General features: G+C 37.2%; 1 protein-coding gene across 11 annotated transcripts in view; it reads left to right on the forward strand.

Annotated features, from left to right (window-relative positions):
* The window catches only part of MADD (MAP kinase activating death domain), a 65,367-nt gene extending 48,740 nt beyond the window's left edge, over positions 1–16,627 (forward strand). For 6 of the 11 annotated variants that reach the window (XM_072336998.1, XM_072337001.1, XM_072336997.1 and 3 more), the window contains 8 exons: positions 1,159–1,269; positions 1,783–1,890; positions 1,975–2,139; positions 3,495–3,567; positions 4,702–4,808; positions 9,636–9,705; positions 14,321–14,367; positions 15,143–16,627. In XM_072336998.1, the coding sequence (XP_072193099.1) occupies positions 1,159–1,269; positions 1,783–1,890; positions 1,975–2,139; positions 3,495–3,567; positions 4,702–4,808; positions 9,636–9,705; positions 14,321–14,367; positions 15,143–15,250 (789 nt within the window). In that variant the 3' untranslated portion in view covers positions 15,251–16,627. The remainder of the gene's footprint in view (positions 1–1,158; positions 1,270–1,782; positions 1,891–1,974; positions 2,140–3,494; positions 3,568–4,701; positions 4,809–9,635; positions 9,706–14,320; positions 14,368–15,142) is intronic. The other 5 variants (XM_072337002.1, XM_072337004.1, XM_072337003.1 and 2 more) reach the window with 1 other exon arrangement.

Raw genomic sequence — 16,627 nt, forward strand, 5'->3', positions numbered from 1 at the left:
TGTGCTATGGATATGCATATACATTGCAATATAAACTAGGAACTTTTTAACCCTACCAGCACCTGTACAGAACATTCTTAATCTCAGGAATATGGGTTATAAGATAGGTAGAGAGCATCTTCTAGTCTGGTTTCCTAACAGCTGCAAATTCCATTTGTTACTGGGGAAGTCCAAACTGAGCAGAAAACCTGGACAGATAATGAATATGCATATCAGTAGCTCAACATGAAATTTTGCGATCCTTTCTTTTTTTTCACTCAGTGGGCTGTCTTATCTGTTCTTAAGATCGTAGGTGGCACTAATATCTTTTTTTTTTTTTAGTTTAAATTATTTCTGAAATAATGTAAATTTTCCATCAAAAATCACTGGAAAAACAGTCCTCTAAAATTTTTGCTATACCTGGAACCAGATGTAGAGTCCTGCTTTTCCAGGACAATTCTGTAACAGTTCTGATGCACTATTCTGCAAGTGCAACATCTTGAGAATCAGACTAGGTATACACAGGTGGTGGTTTGATTGCTTTTTATGGTGTAAATGAAGAGGTGAGATACCATTCGTAGTAGTGAAAAAATAAAGAATGTCTAATATCCCACCAGTGGGAAAAGTTGCTTGGTGTTAGTTTTTGGAGGGGAAAGTGGGGAGGGGAAACAGGGCATTGATTTTTCCTGATATAAATGGAATATGAAGATAAGTTTTAAGATGGAATTTGAGTATACTTGGAATGAGTTTATTGCAGAAGAAGGTTGAGATTTGGCTATTAGGACTTGCATTTCTGTAGTACTTTCAGTTGCAGTAATAATAGCCAGTTACTTTGATCAGTGGATGCAAAAGGAGAGAGTGAATAAAGTTGATAAGTGGCAATGTGAAGAAATTGGAAAAGTAGTGGGAAGATAATAATGAATTTGCTGCTTTGCTGTGCGAGAGTAGGCAGGAAATCTTTTGTACATAGTGTCTCTTGCCCAGTAGTTGGGAAAAGTGGAATATGGGCAATTTTTGCTGGTACTGCTGGGCTGAAGAGTACCTAGAATAGTTGGACTGCAGATGAGTTGTTTTGCAGCATTAGCAATGAAAAAAAATATATGTTGAATTCGGGAGGTAGAAGAAGTTGGCTGTAATTAGAGAAACGTAACTAACTGTCTTTTTATGTGCTCTTTCTAGGTGAATAAGAATGACATTAGGAAAAAGGTGCGTCGTCTGATGGGAAAATCACATATTGGATTGTTGCACAGCCAGCAATTAAATGATATTCTAGACAAGCTTGCTAACCTGGTAGGTGAAACCATGATGAATGATGGGTCTGTGGGAGCTTCACTAGGGGGAGGATGAAATACTTCAAAATTCTTCTAGAAATGCTCAGCTGCAACACGATGAAAAAAAGTATTAAAAATCATTAAATCAGATTATTAAATACTGCCTTCATGTGCACAGTATGAAGACCAAGGTTGGTCATATGACCCTGCTTATAACATTATGTAGTCATCCATCAGAACTTCAATACAAATATGTATAAACTTGTGACTTCAGCACTAGAGTTCTGTGCAACCTTGATGTTTTCCTTATATTGCTTTCATTGTTGGGAGCCTTTGTTCTTACTAAGGCTGCAACTCAGTTTTATGCACAGAAAGGACATGAAATTCTCCTATTGTTAACGGGGGGAAAAGCAGACCATTTTACTGCAATATTAACAGTTACTAGAAACTAGACACCTCACTATCACATACTGAACATGTTCAAGAAAGTTGGTTTCTAAGTTCATTAATGATGCCATATTATCTTACCTAGAATGGACGGGAAATCCCTGTGAGACCCAGCGGCAGCCGCCACATCAAGAAGCAGACTTTTGTAGTCCATGCTGGGACAGACACTACGGGAGATATATTTTTCATGGAGGTAGAGACCGGAACATGTATTAATGCAACTACTAGCATTCAATACATAGTAGTAGAAATCTCATCTAACATTTTGTGCTCCTAGGTGTGTGATGACTGCATCGTGCTGAGAAGCAACATTGGAACTGTGTATGAACGTTGGTGGTATGAGAAACTCATCAACATGACTTACTGTCCCAAAACAAAAGTGCTGTGTCTCTGGAGGAGGAATGGTCAGGAAACACAACTGAACAAGTTCTACACAAAGAAGGTACACGTTTTATTTAATGCAAACAAGACAGTGCAGAAGAAATATGTTATACTAGTATGTCATATGTTTTAATCAATTAACAGCATTCTCTCTTCAGTACTTTGTACTGAACTGCAATGGCTGCTTAACAGCACTGACTGAAGCTAACGTTTTGCCTTGTCATCTACCTGGAGGCAGTAGTGCAGAAGGATGTAATTAAAAAATGACACATGTAGCTTTTTTTTGTTTTTGATTTGAAGAACTAAGAGAGAGTAATACATGATTGAACTGTGCTCTGTGAAGGAAGGGATTTCAGTTACTTAATGTTGAATGGTCATGGAGACTTAGGAATATATCAGAAATAGCGTGTTGGTTTCATGGGCAAAAGCTAAATAAAGTTGTATCTTGCAATTGAGTTAACTGTGCTATTTTAAATGGAAAACTTGATCAAATAGCTTATTGGTTTTTGTTTTATTTCCTTGGCCCATGTTTGGTTTTGCTGATTTCATATATGTCTTCCCCACTATTTGGAAAGCTCTTTTCTTCTCCTTATGATTAGTTACATATATAAAGAAATAGCTGAACTGTACTGGGAAAACTCCTACACAATGATCAGCAAACAAAAGGTAAAGATTTGTAACTGCAAATGATTTATTGCAAGGCTACTATTTTTGAGGTGTAAAGAGTTTAGATTTCTGCTTCACAAAGTTGATTTTTGCATAAGCCAAGTCAGTGTAATTTAGGTGTGAATACAGAGGGAAGGAAGACAAAAGGAGTGAGCTAGAGAAGTTACTTGGAAAGCCAATTGTATGTATTTGGGGCCTTGGATAGAAACTCAGACTGTTCTATGATTCTACGAAATCTCTCTTAAAATTTACTCTGAGATTATGGCTTACCTGTTATTTTATATTAGAGAATTGGAGGAAGATTGTTTGAGGATTATGACATAAGGAAATGAAGATAACTATTAATTCAATGAAGATGATTAACAAAAGGATAAATTATATGAGCATGACCAGCAACACTGTGTTTTCTGAATGCTGAGAGGAAGGGGGAGGACTTGTAGTATTGTTTTGAAGCTTCCTCTACACTAGGAAACTGAGTAAACTTCATTCTCATGAGTAATCTAATGTGTCCATTGCGTGACCATTCCCTAGCTTATGCTATTTAGATACAAAATATTTATTTTTCAAGTTAATAAATTATAAATACCATGCAGTAATTAGCTGTGGTTAGTCTTTAATAGACTTTTGCTATTGTGCACAACATAGGGCTGGCTTATCTTTTTTCTTTTTTTACTTTTTCTAAGGAATCTTATTATTCACGTCCCCTGTAATATGAGAAAATAACATTCTTTTCCTCTTCTTATATGTTAGTGTCGGGAATTATACTACTGTGTAAAAGACAGCATGGAGCGAGCAGCAGCAAGACAGCAAAGCATTAAGCCAGGTACAAGATTTGCTTGTTGGGAATATTTATTGTTTCATCTGTAATCATTCAGGCTTTTTTATTAGTGTATTTAAACATCATGTCCTGTAAGTTGGAAGCTAGAAAGTAGCTTTGCTCAACTGTATGTACATAGCAGATTTAATACTGTTTTGAGCTTGTCCCCATATACCTTATTTTAGATCCAAGCGAAAGCAGAACACCTGTATAAAGAGTAAGGAGGACTAACTACCAGTAAAATCATAACTTGAAAATAATATGAAGCTGCAACTTTGCTTTCTCTTTGTGGCTGGGTAGCTTTTATTTCTGATTGGAGTGTACAACTATAGCCACTTCGTGTTGAGAACTGAGTGTAACAATACGCTCATTTGTCTCTGAGAATCTATGGTGGTGATTTTGTAGCTTTCTGAAGGCTTCCGAAGCACAAATCTTTACTATTATTGGAAAGCATTGTGTTTGTGCAAGTCAAATAGTGCAGTTAATCCAATGTCCTTATATTAATGTAACTTATCCTCTTTAGACATTATTCTTGGTTTAGCATCACCTTCTGAGACAGAACAGTCTAATTATATTTGGCATCAATTCCTTTCCTTTTCCTGTTGAATCAAAAAGCCTAGGAAAGGGGATTTGTAATTCTGGGAAACTGAGTTCTTGGATGGGTGACTTTGAGTTTTTCTTAGTTCCCAGAGGGGAGTAAGTGCTGTGTCTACATGGGTAACAATTATGGAGGTAAATTAATTCTTACACTCTTAAGACCCTCACATCTCTCATGCTGGAGTCTCTTTGCAGATTCAGGCTAATGTTGCTATGGGTTTTCAAGTGTGATTTTTTTTTTTGTGAGTGTTCCTTTTTTGCAAGCAGATGCTAGATCTGGAAGCCGTGCTTTGGGGTACAGGCAAATTTTATGGTTTATCTTAATGCCATGTCTCAGGGATCTGTGCTTTATATTCATAACTGTCATCAGCATAACTGAGAAAGTGACTTATTAAAAAGAAATAAAAAAATTGCTGTTATTGTTGTGCATTGTCCTTGATCATTTAATGTCTTGATTGACTGCTTTCTATTTCTGTTTATTCTCTTCTCCACCTTCCCTTTTCCATTTTTTTCTTGTTCTTTTGTTCCTTTAACACATCATAGGCCCTGAGTTGGGTGGTGAGTTTCCTGTGCAGGATATGAAAACTGGTGAAGGAGGTCTTCTGCAGGTGACACTGGAAGGGATTAACCTGAAATTTATGCACAGTCAGGTATGGGGGAAATCTATAAGATGACAGTGTGAGCATGAAGCTTTTTGCAGCTTACCTGCATCATCTGTGTTTCCTCTTCCCAAAGGTATTGAGAACAAAGGGGTAGCACAATGGGGGATGAGAAACACATTTATATATTTACACAAAAACACATATACACATATAAATACAAAGATTTATAGGTGTAAAAATACACCAAAATGAGATCCTCGGGACAATTGTAATGAGTTGATGGAAAAAAACAAAAGTTTAATGGAGATTTCACTTTCTGGTTGCTTGTAGTCAGAACTGTCTAAATGCAAAACAAATGGTAGACAGGATATTAAGGATCACTTGTAATCTATACTGCTACAAAGCATCACATTGTGAAAATGTTCTGGCAGCATTAACTGTCAGCTTTATAGATAGTTTGAATATTGCAAGTGCAAAGGGCAGCTTTCTGCACCATACATGTTCTATCTTGGTTTAAAAAATGAAGAATTGTCTGTAGAATTCAGTATGAAAGTAGAACAAAAAAGTGACTCTTGCTGTTATTCACAAAAATGAGAATAAATTACTGACTCTTTTCCCCCTAAATTTTGTGGGCATAGAGGAAACACAACTAGAACTGCCATTTCTCCCTTTCTGTGGATGTTGTTTCTGTTGCTTCCTTTGATTTTTGTTTTTTATTTTGCTTTGTGTTTTTTGTTTTGCGTATGACATTATCTGCATGCTGTGCTAGACACTAGAATCAACTTTCAGGAGAAAAAGAGAGAGAGTGTCTGAGTGTGTGTGTGTGTGTGTGTGTTTGTGTGTGTAAAACAACAGCTTCTGTCAGCCCTCTGTGGAGTTTTTTTCCTTTCCTCCTGATTAGATATTTCTCCTCACATAAGCTCTGTTCTTCTTTGAGTAAACATCAGTGTAGATACCACTGGAAGTTCATGTGGATCTCAGACACACATGCTAAGAATTTTTACTTAATACTTCTGAAGTCATGGAAGGACCATGTTTCTCTTTGAGTTCATATGGGCCAGGGTAAGGATTAGAGTGTTGTGGTTTGGGTTTTCTTTGTGTTTATTACCAGGTTAGAACAACTATAGTTAACTGCTGTTAGTATTTCAGAGTGTTCTATATGATTTCTTTTCTTTTCCTGAAAGACTGGAATGAGGTTTTTAAAGAAACCTAAGAGAAACCTAGTGCTGATTCTTACTGTAGGACTGAGGGGATTGTTGCTTGTTGAATTTGGCATTGCAGACAACGAGTCCTATGTAACCACCAGCACTGCTAGAGTAGTAGATTTATCATGTCCTTCCTGATGGAGAACGGCTTTCTAATTTGTTGTCATTGATGAAAGTTAGTGTATCTTTTCTGGAGGATGGTCTTGCAAATGCTAGGTCAGACCTGGGAAATATTCAGTCTTCCCCACCCTTGAAGTTAATCTTCCTCTTCTTTCTTATGAAGCTGCGATCAGATGAGTTCCTATTATTTGAAGTAGACTGATGCACAGTTAAATGCACTTGTTAATTCAGTATATTGAACTCCTGAGTCTGTTAGATTTACAGTGTTAGCCAGCAAGGGAATTGAGTACCTAAGTGGACCTAAGAACTATCCTAGTTTTCCTCAATCTCAAAACAAACTGTCTGTGAAGACATCAAAAGTCATTTGAGGGACTGTAAGGAATGTGTAACTGTAGCAGTCATGTAAAACACTCCTTCTAGCTGCACTATGAAAAAAAAAATAGCTTTTCCAAATTTTATCATCTTTGGAGCTGAAGGATGTTTGCATTCTTATTCCAACACTCATCAAACAGGCTGCTTTCTTAATGAAAGGTCTGCTGTTTTAGATAAATTGTCCTTTTCGCTTCCCATGTAAATGATATAAATTCCTCCTTAAGGCAGTTGATTTCAGAATACATACATATATGCAAATACACACACACACACACACACACACACACACACACACACACATATATAGGGGAGGATCAGGCTGGACATTAGGAAGTATTACTTCTCGGAAAGGGTAGTCAGGAATTGGAATGCACTGCCCAGGGAGGTAGTAGAGTCACCAACCATGGGAGTGTTCAAGAAACGTTTGGATGTTGCGTTGAGGAATATGATTTAGCTGGGAAGTATTGGTTATGGTTGGACTAGATGATCTTCTAGGTCTTTTCCAACCTTGAAAAATTCTGTGATTCTGTGAGATATATATATATATAACCCAGGACTCTACAGATGTTTCACTTTGTTGAAAACTGCCCTTTTCTATTTCTTAATGAGTTTGGATGGGGATACTGACCAACCAGTGACCATAGGACCTCATCAGACACAGCTTCTTTTTCATCTTCTTTTTCTTATCCTACATCTGGGCCTCATGTTTGGCTCTCTTTTCAACAAGGCAACATGGAGAAAGGATTTCTGTTTATGTGATTGGTTAGAAGTCATAGAAATAATCAATTTAAAAGACTCTCAATTTGTAGTGTATGTACTTTGGCACTGCCCCATTCCACAGATGTCTTAGATACGTGGTGGGCCAACCTGTTAGAGATGCGTGATAGTTCACAAATTGTCTCCCCATGCTGGCAGTGCACATAAGGTTAAGAAGAAAAATTGTTCAAGTTTGTCTGTGCGTAGGGCATCAGAGGAAGTCCTGCTGTGATAGAGAGGAGTTAAACTGTACCTGTGACTTTGGCAGGCTATTCACAAAACTAAGTTTCAATCTACAAATTATGTCTAATATTGGGTCTCAGTAACTGTCTCGGTTAAGAATTCATCTGCATCATAAATAAGTTGAAGTTTAATACAGTGCAGCAGGCACATGGCCACCTACAGTAGGATCCACATACACATCCCTGTCTTGAAGAAGGTGTTTCCCTAGGGTGAGTAACTCATATTTCCTTTACACACCTGTGTGTTTGCTGACTGGGAGGAGAACATCTCTGTCCCTTAATCAGTGCAGTGAGAGACTGTCTTTCAACTCATGTCTTATGAAAACTGGTAACTTACTATAATTTTGACAAATTCTCATATAGTTCCTGACTTGTGGAAACACAGCATTCAGTGTTATACACAGACCATGACGATCAGAAATAGTCAAGTCTACTGGACAAAATAGCAGGCCTTTCTATTCAGTTTTTAAATGTCGTGCTTTAGACTACCAGCAAAAACTTTTTACAGGGAATATTACAGAAAAGGGAAACTCTGTACTATAAAAGGTTCTGATATTGTCTGGTTTTGTCTGTTGCTATCCCTCAAAAAACAAAGTATTTTTGATCAATGAAACATGGGTGAAAACATACAAAGAAGAAACATGTGATTAATTCTCCTTTCCTGAGGGCCTGAATGTAACAAGATGCAAGCTTTGGATTTTCTGTTTAAGTAACAGAAAGTTTAGTTTTTGAAACTGATCAAAAAATATCTTGGGACTGTTTGTTAGTTCTCTGGTTAAAACAACAACAACAAACATACTAGAAGATCAGCCTGATTTGTTTCAAGTGTATAGCGGTCATGTTTACTGACCTCTATGCATATAAGCCTGTTCCATGAAGAAGAAAAAGGTGGTTGTGATTCTCTTTGCTTTTTTGGGGGTAGCATATCATCTAGGGCGGTCTGACTTGATAGTACTGAATTTAGAAGGGTTGCAAATATTTCCTTTCCCTTCTCTCCAAGGCAATGCAGTTTCTCTAGTTTTTCTTTAAGTGCATCTTTAAGGTACTGGAAATAGACTTACTGTGACTGTTAGGGTGATGTTACTCTGGTGTTTCTCCTGCCTAGAGATGGAAGCATATTAGATTCTGCTGTGTGGAATTTATTCTTTATGGTACTTTCTGTAGTTCTGTCTTATGTTTGTGTATTGATTGATCATTGTGGAGGTGTGCATATGCAAAGGGACTGTTTTATACCTCGTAATATACTGGCTATCAAACAAACTTAACATGCTCAGAGAACTTTGTATATTTATGAAATCTTGTCATTTGAGCTCTAGACTGAAAAACCTCATTGTGTAGTTCAATTATTTTGTCTTTTGGGGTTTGTGTTTGTAAAAAATGAGTTAAAAAGTTTGTCTTCTAAGCAACTGCCCAGCTGACAATGGCCATGTGTGAAGTGAGCAAACAATAGAGAAGGGTCCCAAATGCTCCCATGCTGCTTAAAGCAGAAAACTGGTACTGACAGGAGACAATTTGAAGTGTAAGTATGCAGGTTATATATCATAAACAGTAATACAAGTTTAAATGGTGCAAGAATATCAGAGAGGAAGAGGATTAGTAGTTTGTCCTTAGATTAAATGTGACTGCTGGGTTGGTTAGAAGAGTCAGTGTCAGGATGGGGGAAGTATACTGTCCCTTACCTGCCCTCTGTGCTGGAGGAGGACGCATGGAGGGGCAGAAACTGGGATGGATCAGAGGCTACAAATCGTGGCAGATTTGGGAGTCAGCTTTTTTCTTGTCCCCCCTCTTCTGTTGTATTTCAGGTGTGTTGATATTCTTTTTGCAATAACTCATTTGAGTGCCTGAAGGGGTAGCAATGTTGGATATGTCAGAGTTACTAACTCCTTCGTTTCTCTTCCATGCTTTCTCCTCCTGCAAGGAGCGGAAGGTACTTCATCTTCTGCTGTCTTCGCTTCTTAGCACTTTTAAGTTATTTGTTGATTTCTAGCATTGTGGCCAGTTTGTCTTCTAAATATTTATTTCACCCTTTATTTATCTATTAAACTGTAAATGAACTGGTAGTGTATGCTTAAACACTTCAGGTTGTATCTGCTGTGGTGATGTTTTTGTTTTATTTTGATTTTTAGATTTTATGAGAAAAGCTTACTAATTTTGTGTTATTTTTGCTCCTGTTTTTGTAGGTTTTCATAGAGCTGAATCACATTAAAAAGTGCAATACTGTGCGAGGAGTCTTTGTCCTGGAGGAATTTGGTAATTACATTATTTTGATATTAGGTCTGTATTCACATGGCAGTAACTCAAATTTCCAGACTCTAGATTCAGAATTTCACTGCAGTTTCAAGGGTGGAAGGGAAATGTAGATCGCACTGAAAAGTTGCCTAATAGAGAGATGGGGAGCTTAACATAAAAAATTTACCCAAGCACTTCCATCTTAGTAAGACTTGTGGCCTACGTGCTCTTCTTGTAATAGACAAATCAGGTGTTCTGAGTTTCATGAAGCAGCCAAAACATCAGGTGATCTTGGATGTGCATAAGAATTTTCTTTGGTACGTTCCTTTTACTTAAGACAAATGTGGTTTTTTTTCTGTTTGTTTTTTAAGCAGGACTTGCAGTTTATCTTTCTCAACGTGCTGGGCTTTCACTGCTAAAAAGTTCTGCTAAATGTTTATTCTCCACTGTACATGGAGTTTAATTTTTGTTCTGTGGAGCAGAAGATCTGTTGTAAGATTGAGCATTTTTCTGTGGCTTTGGTTTCAGAGTATGACTGGTAAAGAGTAGTAAAGTAACAGTTAAGGAAAATAGAGGATTTGTGCCATTTAGGCTATTCATTGCTATTACATATAGTCTGTCTGTAGTCTGATTTGGATAAGTTCTGGGTTCCTATTCAACATTAGTTAGATTATACTAGTGTATGAAAGAAAAGAATGGCTTTAGATGTGGCTCAGTAGTGATGCATAAACTTCTCTTGACATAGTCCTCATGTCTGTATAGTATTATTCTCCCACCCGTCTTGCCTGGGTCTTAAGTGTAGGTCTGAGAGTTTTACAAGAAAGATAGAATTTACGTTGGTTTTTTGTTTTTTTGGTTTTTTCTACTAGGTCAGCGTATTTTAGCTGCTAAACAATTTAGATAAGCAGCTCCCTTCACTGTTCTCTAGTGCTGTGAATAGGAGATTCTGACTGATGGATTCTTTCTAATAAAGCAAAAGAAATTTAAGGAGAGTGCTAGCATTAATGTCTTCATCCTTAATAATGCATTGTCTCCTTCTGGTGCTAGAAAATGATAAGATATTGAAATGGTATAATCTTTCTGACAATTGCTTGCTTGTTGTTCACCATTAATGAATCTCCCAGAAGTTTGGGATCAGATCCTTGTATTTAACCCTATACAAGAAGATAACGGTTTAAGTGATCAAAAGATGTCTTCACTGTAAGGTTGCATATTCTTCTAATATGTTTCCACCCTGATGGGCATGATTTATTTTACTTCTGATGGAAATTGCTTAAGGTTTTGAAACATATTGATAGGCTTTACAAATATTAGAGTTCGAAAGCCATAAAATGAGCTCAAACCATGGCTTCAGTTTTCTGAGAAAAATAATGAGAGCAGAAATTATATTTGGGTCTTTTTTTGGAGACTCAAAGAAGTGTTTTCTTAATAGTTTACCTCAATTATGCAAGAACACAGACAGCATTTGGCTTAATTATTCCAATCAACTTCTGTTAATGATTGTATGGTACAACTTTTTGACCCTAAATTATAACTGTAAGGAAATGTTTTGTTGTTGTTTTATGGAAAATATTTGTAATCAGGGAAAATCTAGAATTGTGATAAGGAACTTCAGGAAATGTAATGTTTGGAAGTAAGAGAAACTAAACTGTGAGTTGGACACTGAAAGAAAAAGCTGAGAAATCATTTATAACGTAAAAACTACCCTGCTCACACAGTAGAGGTTACTAACAAGAACCAGTTTAAATGTACCAAATTAGGTGAAATGAGTGACTACCTCATATGTGCTCTATTATTTGTTAAAATATGAGAAGATAAGTGAATATGTCCTATGGAGGAAAAATGAAACTTGAATTTATTAAGAGTGACTTGACAGTATTCACCATCAAGCTGCACGGAAGTTGCAGAATTATGTTAAACATCTTGAGCCTTGCAATGAGATTCACAGTACAGTGCATGTCTTTAAGTAGTGCGTCCTTTTAGGAAGCTTGAGTGCAGTAGGTGTGTACACTATTCTGATGAGAAGCAGTTCAGTGCAGGGTTTATTTTATTCTGTCAAGAGTGATTGCTCCAACTGTGGCTATAACACAGGAAATTAAAGGTCTGTTTGGTAACACTAGGCTTAAATACCAGCAGGAAATTTGCAATTGTGATTTCAGAACAGGGTATAAGCAGAAGTTCAGGAATTGTTGCACAAAAGCAGAAATTGAGATTTGGAGTAGGTGAGAAAATGTAAGGCTCTTCCCTCTGGAATTTGAGTTACTGCTGTGTACTTGTGCTTTACTTGTGGCCCCTTCTCCATGGCTGCTATGAAAACCTTCATTCTCCAGCAGGTAAAGTGGTGTCCCTGAACATGTTCTATGGTAGTACTGTATTTTCATTCACAGAAACAAAGGCTGCAGAATGGTGCTTAATAATTTACTTTCTTCATCCGCTTAGTTTAATAGCATCAGGAATAAGTCTTAATGTTAGAAGACACATGCTTGTTCTGATCTCTTAATTTGAGGTGTGGGTGGGGTGGTTTTTGTTGGCTTTTTGTTCTTGTTTTTTGTTTGTTTTCTGCATTCTACAGCAGTAGTGCTTTGACTTCTGTGGGTATAAATCTAGACCTGCTTTTTTTGTTCTTCCTAACTCAGTCCTCTTGTGAGAATTTTCCCTACTGAAAGGATTGTAGATGAGTACTGTACTTAAAGGCAATTTACTGATGACAAAGTGAAGAGAGCACCTAGGTACTCTCCTGTTCCCTCTCTTCCTATTCTCAGTTATGATACAAGTCTTTACACCTTCCCTTTTCTCCTTGTCTCATGGCACAAGGTTCTTACAGCTTTCCCTTCCTGCTTTTTGAAGAGTAAATGAGCAGTTGTATGTTATCCAGTGGGCAGTGAGACTTACACAACTGTAAAAATCCTACCCTATTTGGCTGTGCAACAGCCACACTCCCACCTTTCCCCCCTGGTGACATGGAGTTAATTTGGAACATCTGGTGTCAACGGGTAAGGTAGCCTGGATGCGCACTTCCCTCTCTTCCCAACACTGGTATTGCTGGAGCAGTGTAGCCTGGGTGTGCAGTTCCCTCATTTTTCAGTTGCTAATGTAACAGCCATCTCTTCGAGAAAACAGAATTGAAATATCAACCAGACATATGCATTCATTTTTAAAATCCAATTCTGAACTTTTCAGTATTTTTTTTTCCAGGCATGTCAATACTGTGACATACTAGAATTGGTGGGCACTGGTTTGTTTCTGGGGATTTTTCTCAAACCCAGTCTGCACTGCCTACTTTTGGCTCCTTAGAGCGTGATCTGTCTCCCTCTCCAGTGTTTAGATGCGTCATATCATAAGTTGAAAAGATGACATCTGCATGGATAGGTTTTGTTGTGGACTTTTCCTAGTTACTCATACTGAATTCATCTGCCTCTTTCTTTTTTGTCACTAGTATTGTGTGTAATAAAATACTTACCCTTTCCCTATGAACCTGGTATGGTTTGGTCTTGAGCAATTTCTACGCTGCTGCTAAATATTTTTGTTGTTGTGATACAGAAATTCCATGGTGAATTTCAGCTTTTCTGGAAGGGAAGTATTCAAAGTTGGTCTTGTTATTACACATTTTAAAGTTACCATTTATATGTTCTTAGTGTTGGTTTTGTTCTCTCCTGGTGATTTCCCATGGTATCTGTTCACAACAATTTCTGTAGACCAAGTGTGAGGTCACGTGTACAGTTTGGATGCAGTACATACAGATGGGGATGGTTACAGCTTGCTTTCCTGTGCATTCCTCGATGGAAGCAAAAGGCAAATTACCTTTGGCTGTCTTACATTCTTTCTTTGTGTTAGTTTGAGGCAGTGCAAAGGAGCAACATGGTATTTTCTGGATAATTTTTAATCAGTGCACTAATCCTCTTTTTGTGTGAAGTCTTCAGGAAATCAAATCAAGCCTGATATTCTAAGAATACATGGAATTGAAATCTATGTTGTGTTTTAAGACTGTTCCAAAGCAAAGGATATTTTCACTGACGATACCAAGTTAAAGATGGGCATGCATGTCCTCAACAGAAGAATATTTTTAGAGTTTCTCAAAATCTGGATGTGAAACAATCTTCCAGCATAGAAAAATTTTCTTCTTAGTATCCTTTTTGTTTCCTTTTTTTTCTGTATTTCACTAGCTTACTGCCAGGGTGTCCAGCAGTTCTTAGGAGATTTGTTACTCAGCAGAGAAGGATTCAAACATGTAGAGGATAATATCTTTGAGAATCAAGTACTTAAAAATTCCTATGGAATTGTTGTTTTATGTTTTATTGTGGTAGTTATTAAGCACATTTTTGTCATTTTGCTGCTACTAGTAGAAAAGTCAGGGTCTCTAAGAACCATCAAATATCTATTACAGTTTTCCAAACATAGGCAACAAAATATTTTTGCCAACCTGAGTAATTCATTATCAGTATTGGCAAGGACATGGTGTAACGTAAATGAAGAGAAGGAAGGGTACCTAGAAGTGAGGGATAGTGAGGAGCCCTGTTCCTGCACCTGCTGTCTGTGTGCATCCCTTTCCTTTCCTATGGAACATTGTGCTGTTTCTTCCCCTTTTTCCTCTCGTTTTTTGAACTTTTTGTTTTGTCTCTTGCCCGTCCGGTTTTAGTTCCTGAAACTAAAGAAGTGGTGAGCCACAAGTACAAGACGCCAATGGTGAGTCAACTGTGATGCCTTCTGGTAGTTCTTTAGAGGACATATCTTTACATTTTCATGTGGTGAAGAGAATTGCATTGAGACAGCAGGGTTTGCAGCACTAACACTGCAGTGAAACACAGGCTGCTCTTTTGTTGTCTTCCCTTCATTAAAACTACATAAACTTGGTGATTCTTGTTTCTGTGTAACTAGGGGAACTTACAGGTAATGCAGAAAGTGTCGTCTCTTTTGTTAAAGAGATCGAACCAATCCTACTGGCTTGTACCTATATCTTCAGCACAATATGCTACTGAAAGTATTAAACTGAAGATAGTGTGGAACACAATCACTAATTCACAAAGCAGATGGAAGGGGAAACAAGTTGCTTGCTGAGTTTATGAAAGGTTCCCACCTCCTCATAAAATTGACCAGTGTGATGCAAGAGAATGAACTAAGTATTGATTCCTATTATGTGGTTGAGTTATTGCTGTGTTTTTGAGTTCAGTTTTGTATAAAATTTTTGAATACAGACAGCTGATAGTTTTACTTTAAAAATATGAGAAATTATACTATCAAGCAACTAATGCTTTTATCCCAAAGGTTTTTTATTTGTTATATGGTTCGTCTGCTCTGTTTCAGTTAGAAAGTAGTATGGGACACTTCTTCCAGATTTTGTTTGTAGGCAAAGTAGTCATTTCACAAAGAAAGGCATGCAACAAAATACAAAACATGCAGTGGATTTTGTAAAATGCTAAACCATCTGAATTTTGTTATGTCCTTTTCAAACTTCTTGTAGGCTCACGAGATCTGCTATTCCGTGCTGTGTCTCTTCTCTTATGTGGCTGCCATTCGTGGGAAAGAGGCAGAAAACAAAAGCAAACCACCTCGTCCAGTTTCCAGTTGATTGTGATATTGGAAAATACCTACCCTATGGCACACTGGTGTGCAGTATTTCCATTTTTACTGCAGTTACTGGAGCTCACTTTCTTGTCTTCTATGAGAACTTGGTTATTTATGTATGACCCTGTGAGTCTTTCCCCATAGAAAAATCTAAGACTTCATTGCTCAGTCTCCTTCTGAATTCATCCTTAGTGGAGTTTTTATATGAGCTGTTCATCAGACAGTTTTGAGCATCAGCATCCGGCCATTCCCTGGAATCCTTTTTTTTTTTTTTTTTCCCCCTTAAGATGACTAATATGGCTTAAGTTCAGTTGGTTTTTGTTTCTAGTTGTACTTGTTCCAGACTTATCACTTTACAACTGCAGACTTCTACTTTGCAATTCTCTTGTGTGCAGTGAAAGCAGTCTGGTCCTGCACGTTGTTTAAATGTAATGTTTTTTATTGTTTTCCTTCTATGTTGTTCACTTTTACCCACCAACATGGAGTTCTCCACACCCTTTTGGTAAAGATGATCAAGTTAGCTACTATAGTCGTAAAATACCACGTGTGACAATGGCAGTTGGATTATTAAATTGGTCTATCTGTGGAGATGACTGCTTCTGAAGTGGGGAAAAAAGAAAGGAAATTTGAAAGGAAAGTATCATGAAAACCCCTGACATCCCTTAAGTTGTGTGGATTTTAGATTGGATGGGAGTTTGGATAATGTCTGTAGGCATCCCAGGGGTGTAGTTGATAGTAGTTAATCACAGGGACCAGAAAATGAAAAAGGAAATGTAGTAACTTGTAAGCATTAATGGCAGAAGCTCTTGTAATGTACCAATGTAATTCTGGGTTTGTAACTATACAAGACATTTCTATAGTAACATGCAGAATGTGCTCAGAAACTCAAAGGATTACTCTGTCTCCAAAATTTTCAATCTGTTGCTTTTTTTCAGTCTGTACTTTTGTATATCAAGGAATCTCTCAAAATACTGTGTTAATGTGTAATGAAACTCCCTCAGTTAATACTCTCCATCGCATTCCTTATTTTAAGTAGATTGAATATGAATGTTTTTTTGCATCCTGTTTTTGTTATTGAACTGTACTGCACTTGTCTGGAAAGCTCTCAGGATACCGGAAGGTGAGACTGTCTAGAGAAAAATAATACTTGTGAAATATCTGGAAAAATGCTCTTGATGCAAACTGATGTATGTTTTAACATAGGATTCTGTGTAAATGAACCTGGAAATAACCCTGTTTTGGCTTGGTCAGGGATCTATTATTTTGAGTGGAATACACTAGTAATGAGTGAGGAAAATATGTAAATATTACAGTACAACATCTATTTATAGAAACTGTACAGCTGTCTGAATGTGAAAATAAAATGTCATTCAACCAGTGA

The sequence above is a fragment of the Excalfactoria chinensis genome, chromosome 5 (genome assembly GCF_039878825.1).
Source record: "Excalfactoria chinensis isolate bCotChi1 chromosome 5, bCotChi1.hap2, whole genome shotgun sequence".
Classification (NCBI taxonomy): domain Eukaryota; kingdom Metazoa; phylum Chordata; class Aves; order Galliformes; family Phasianidae; genus Excalfactoria; species Excalfactoria chinensis.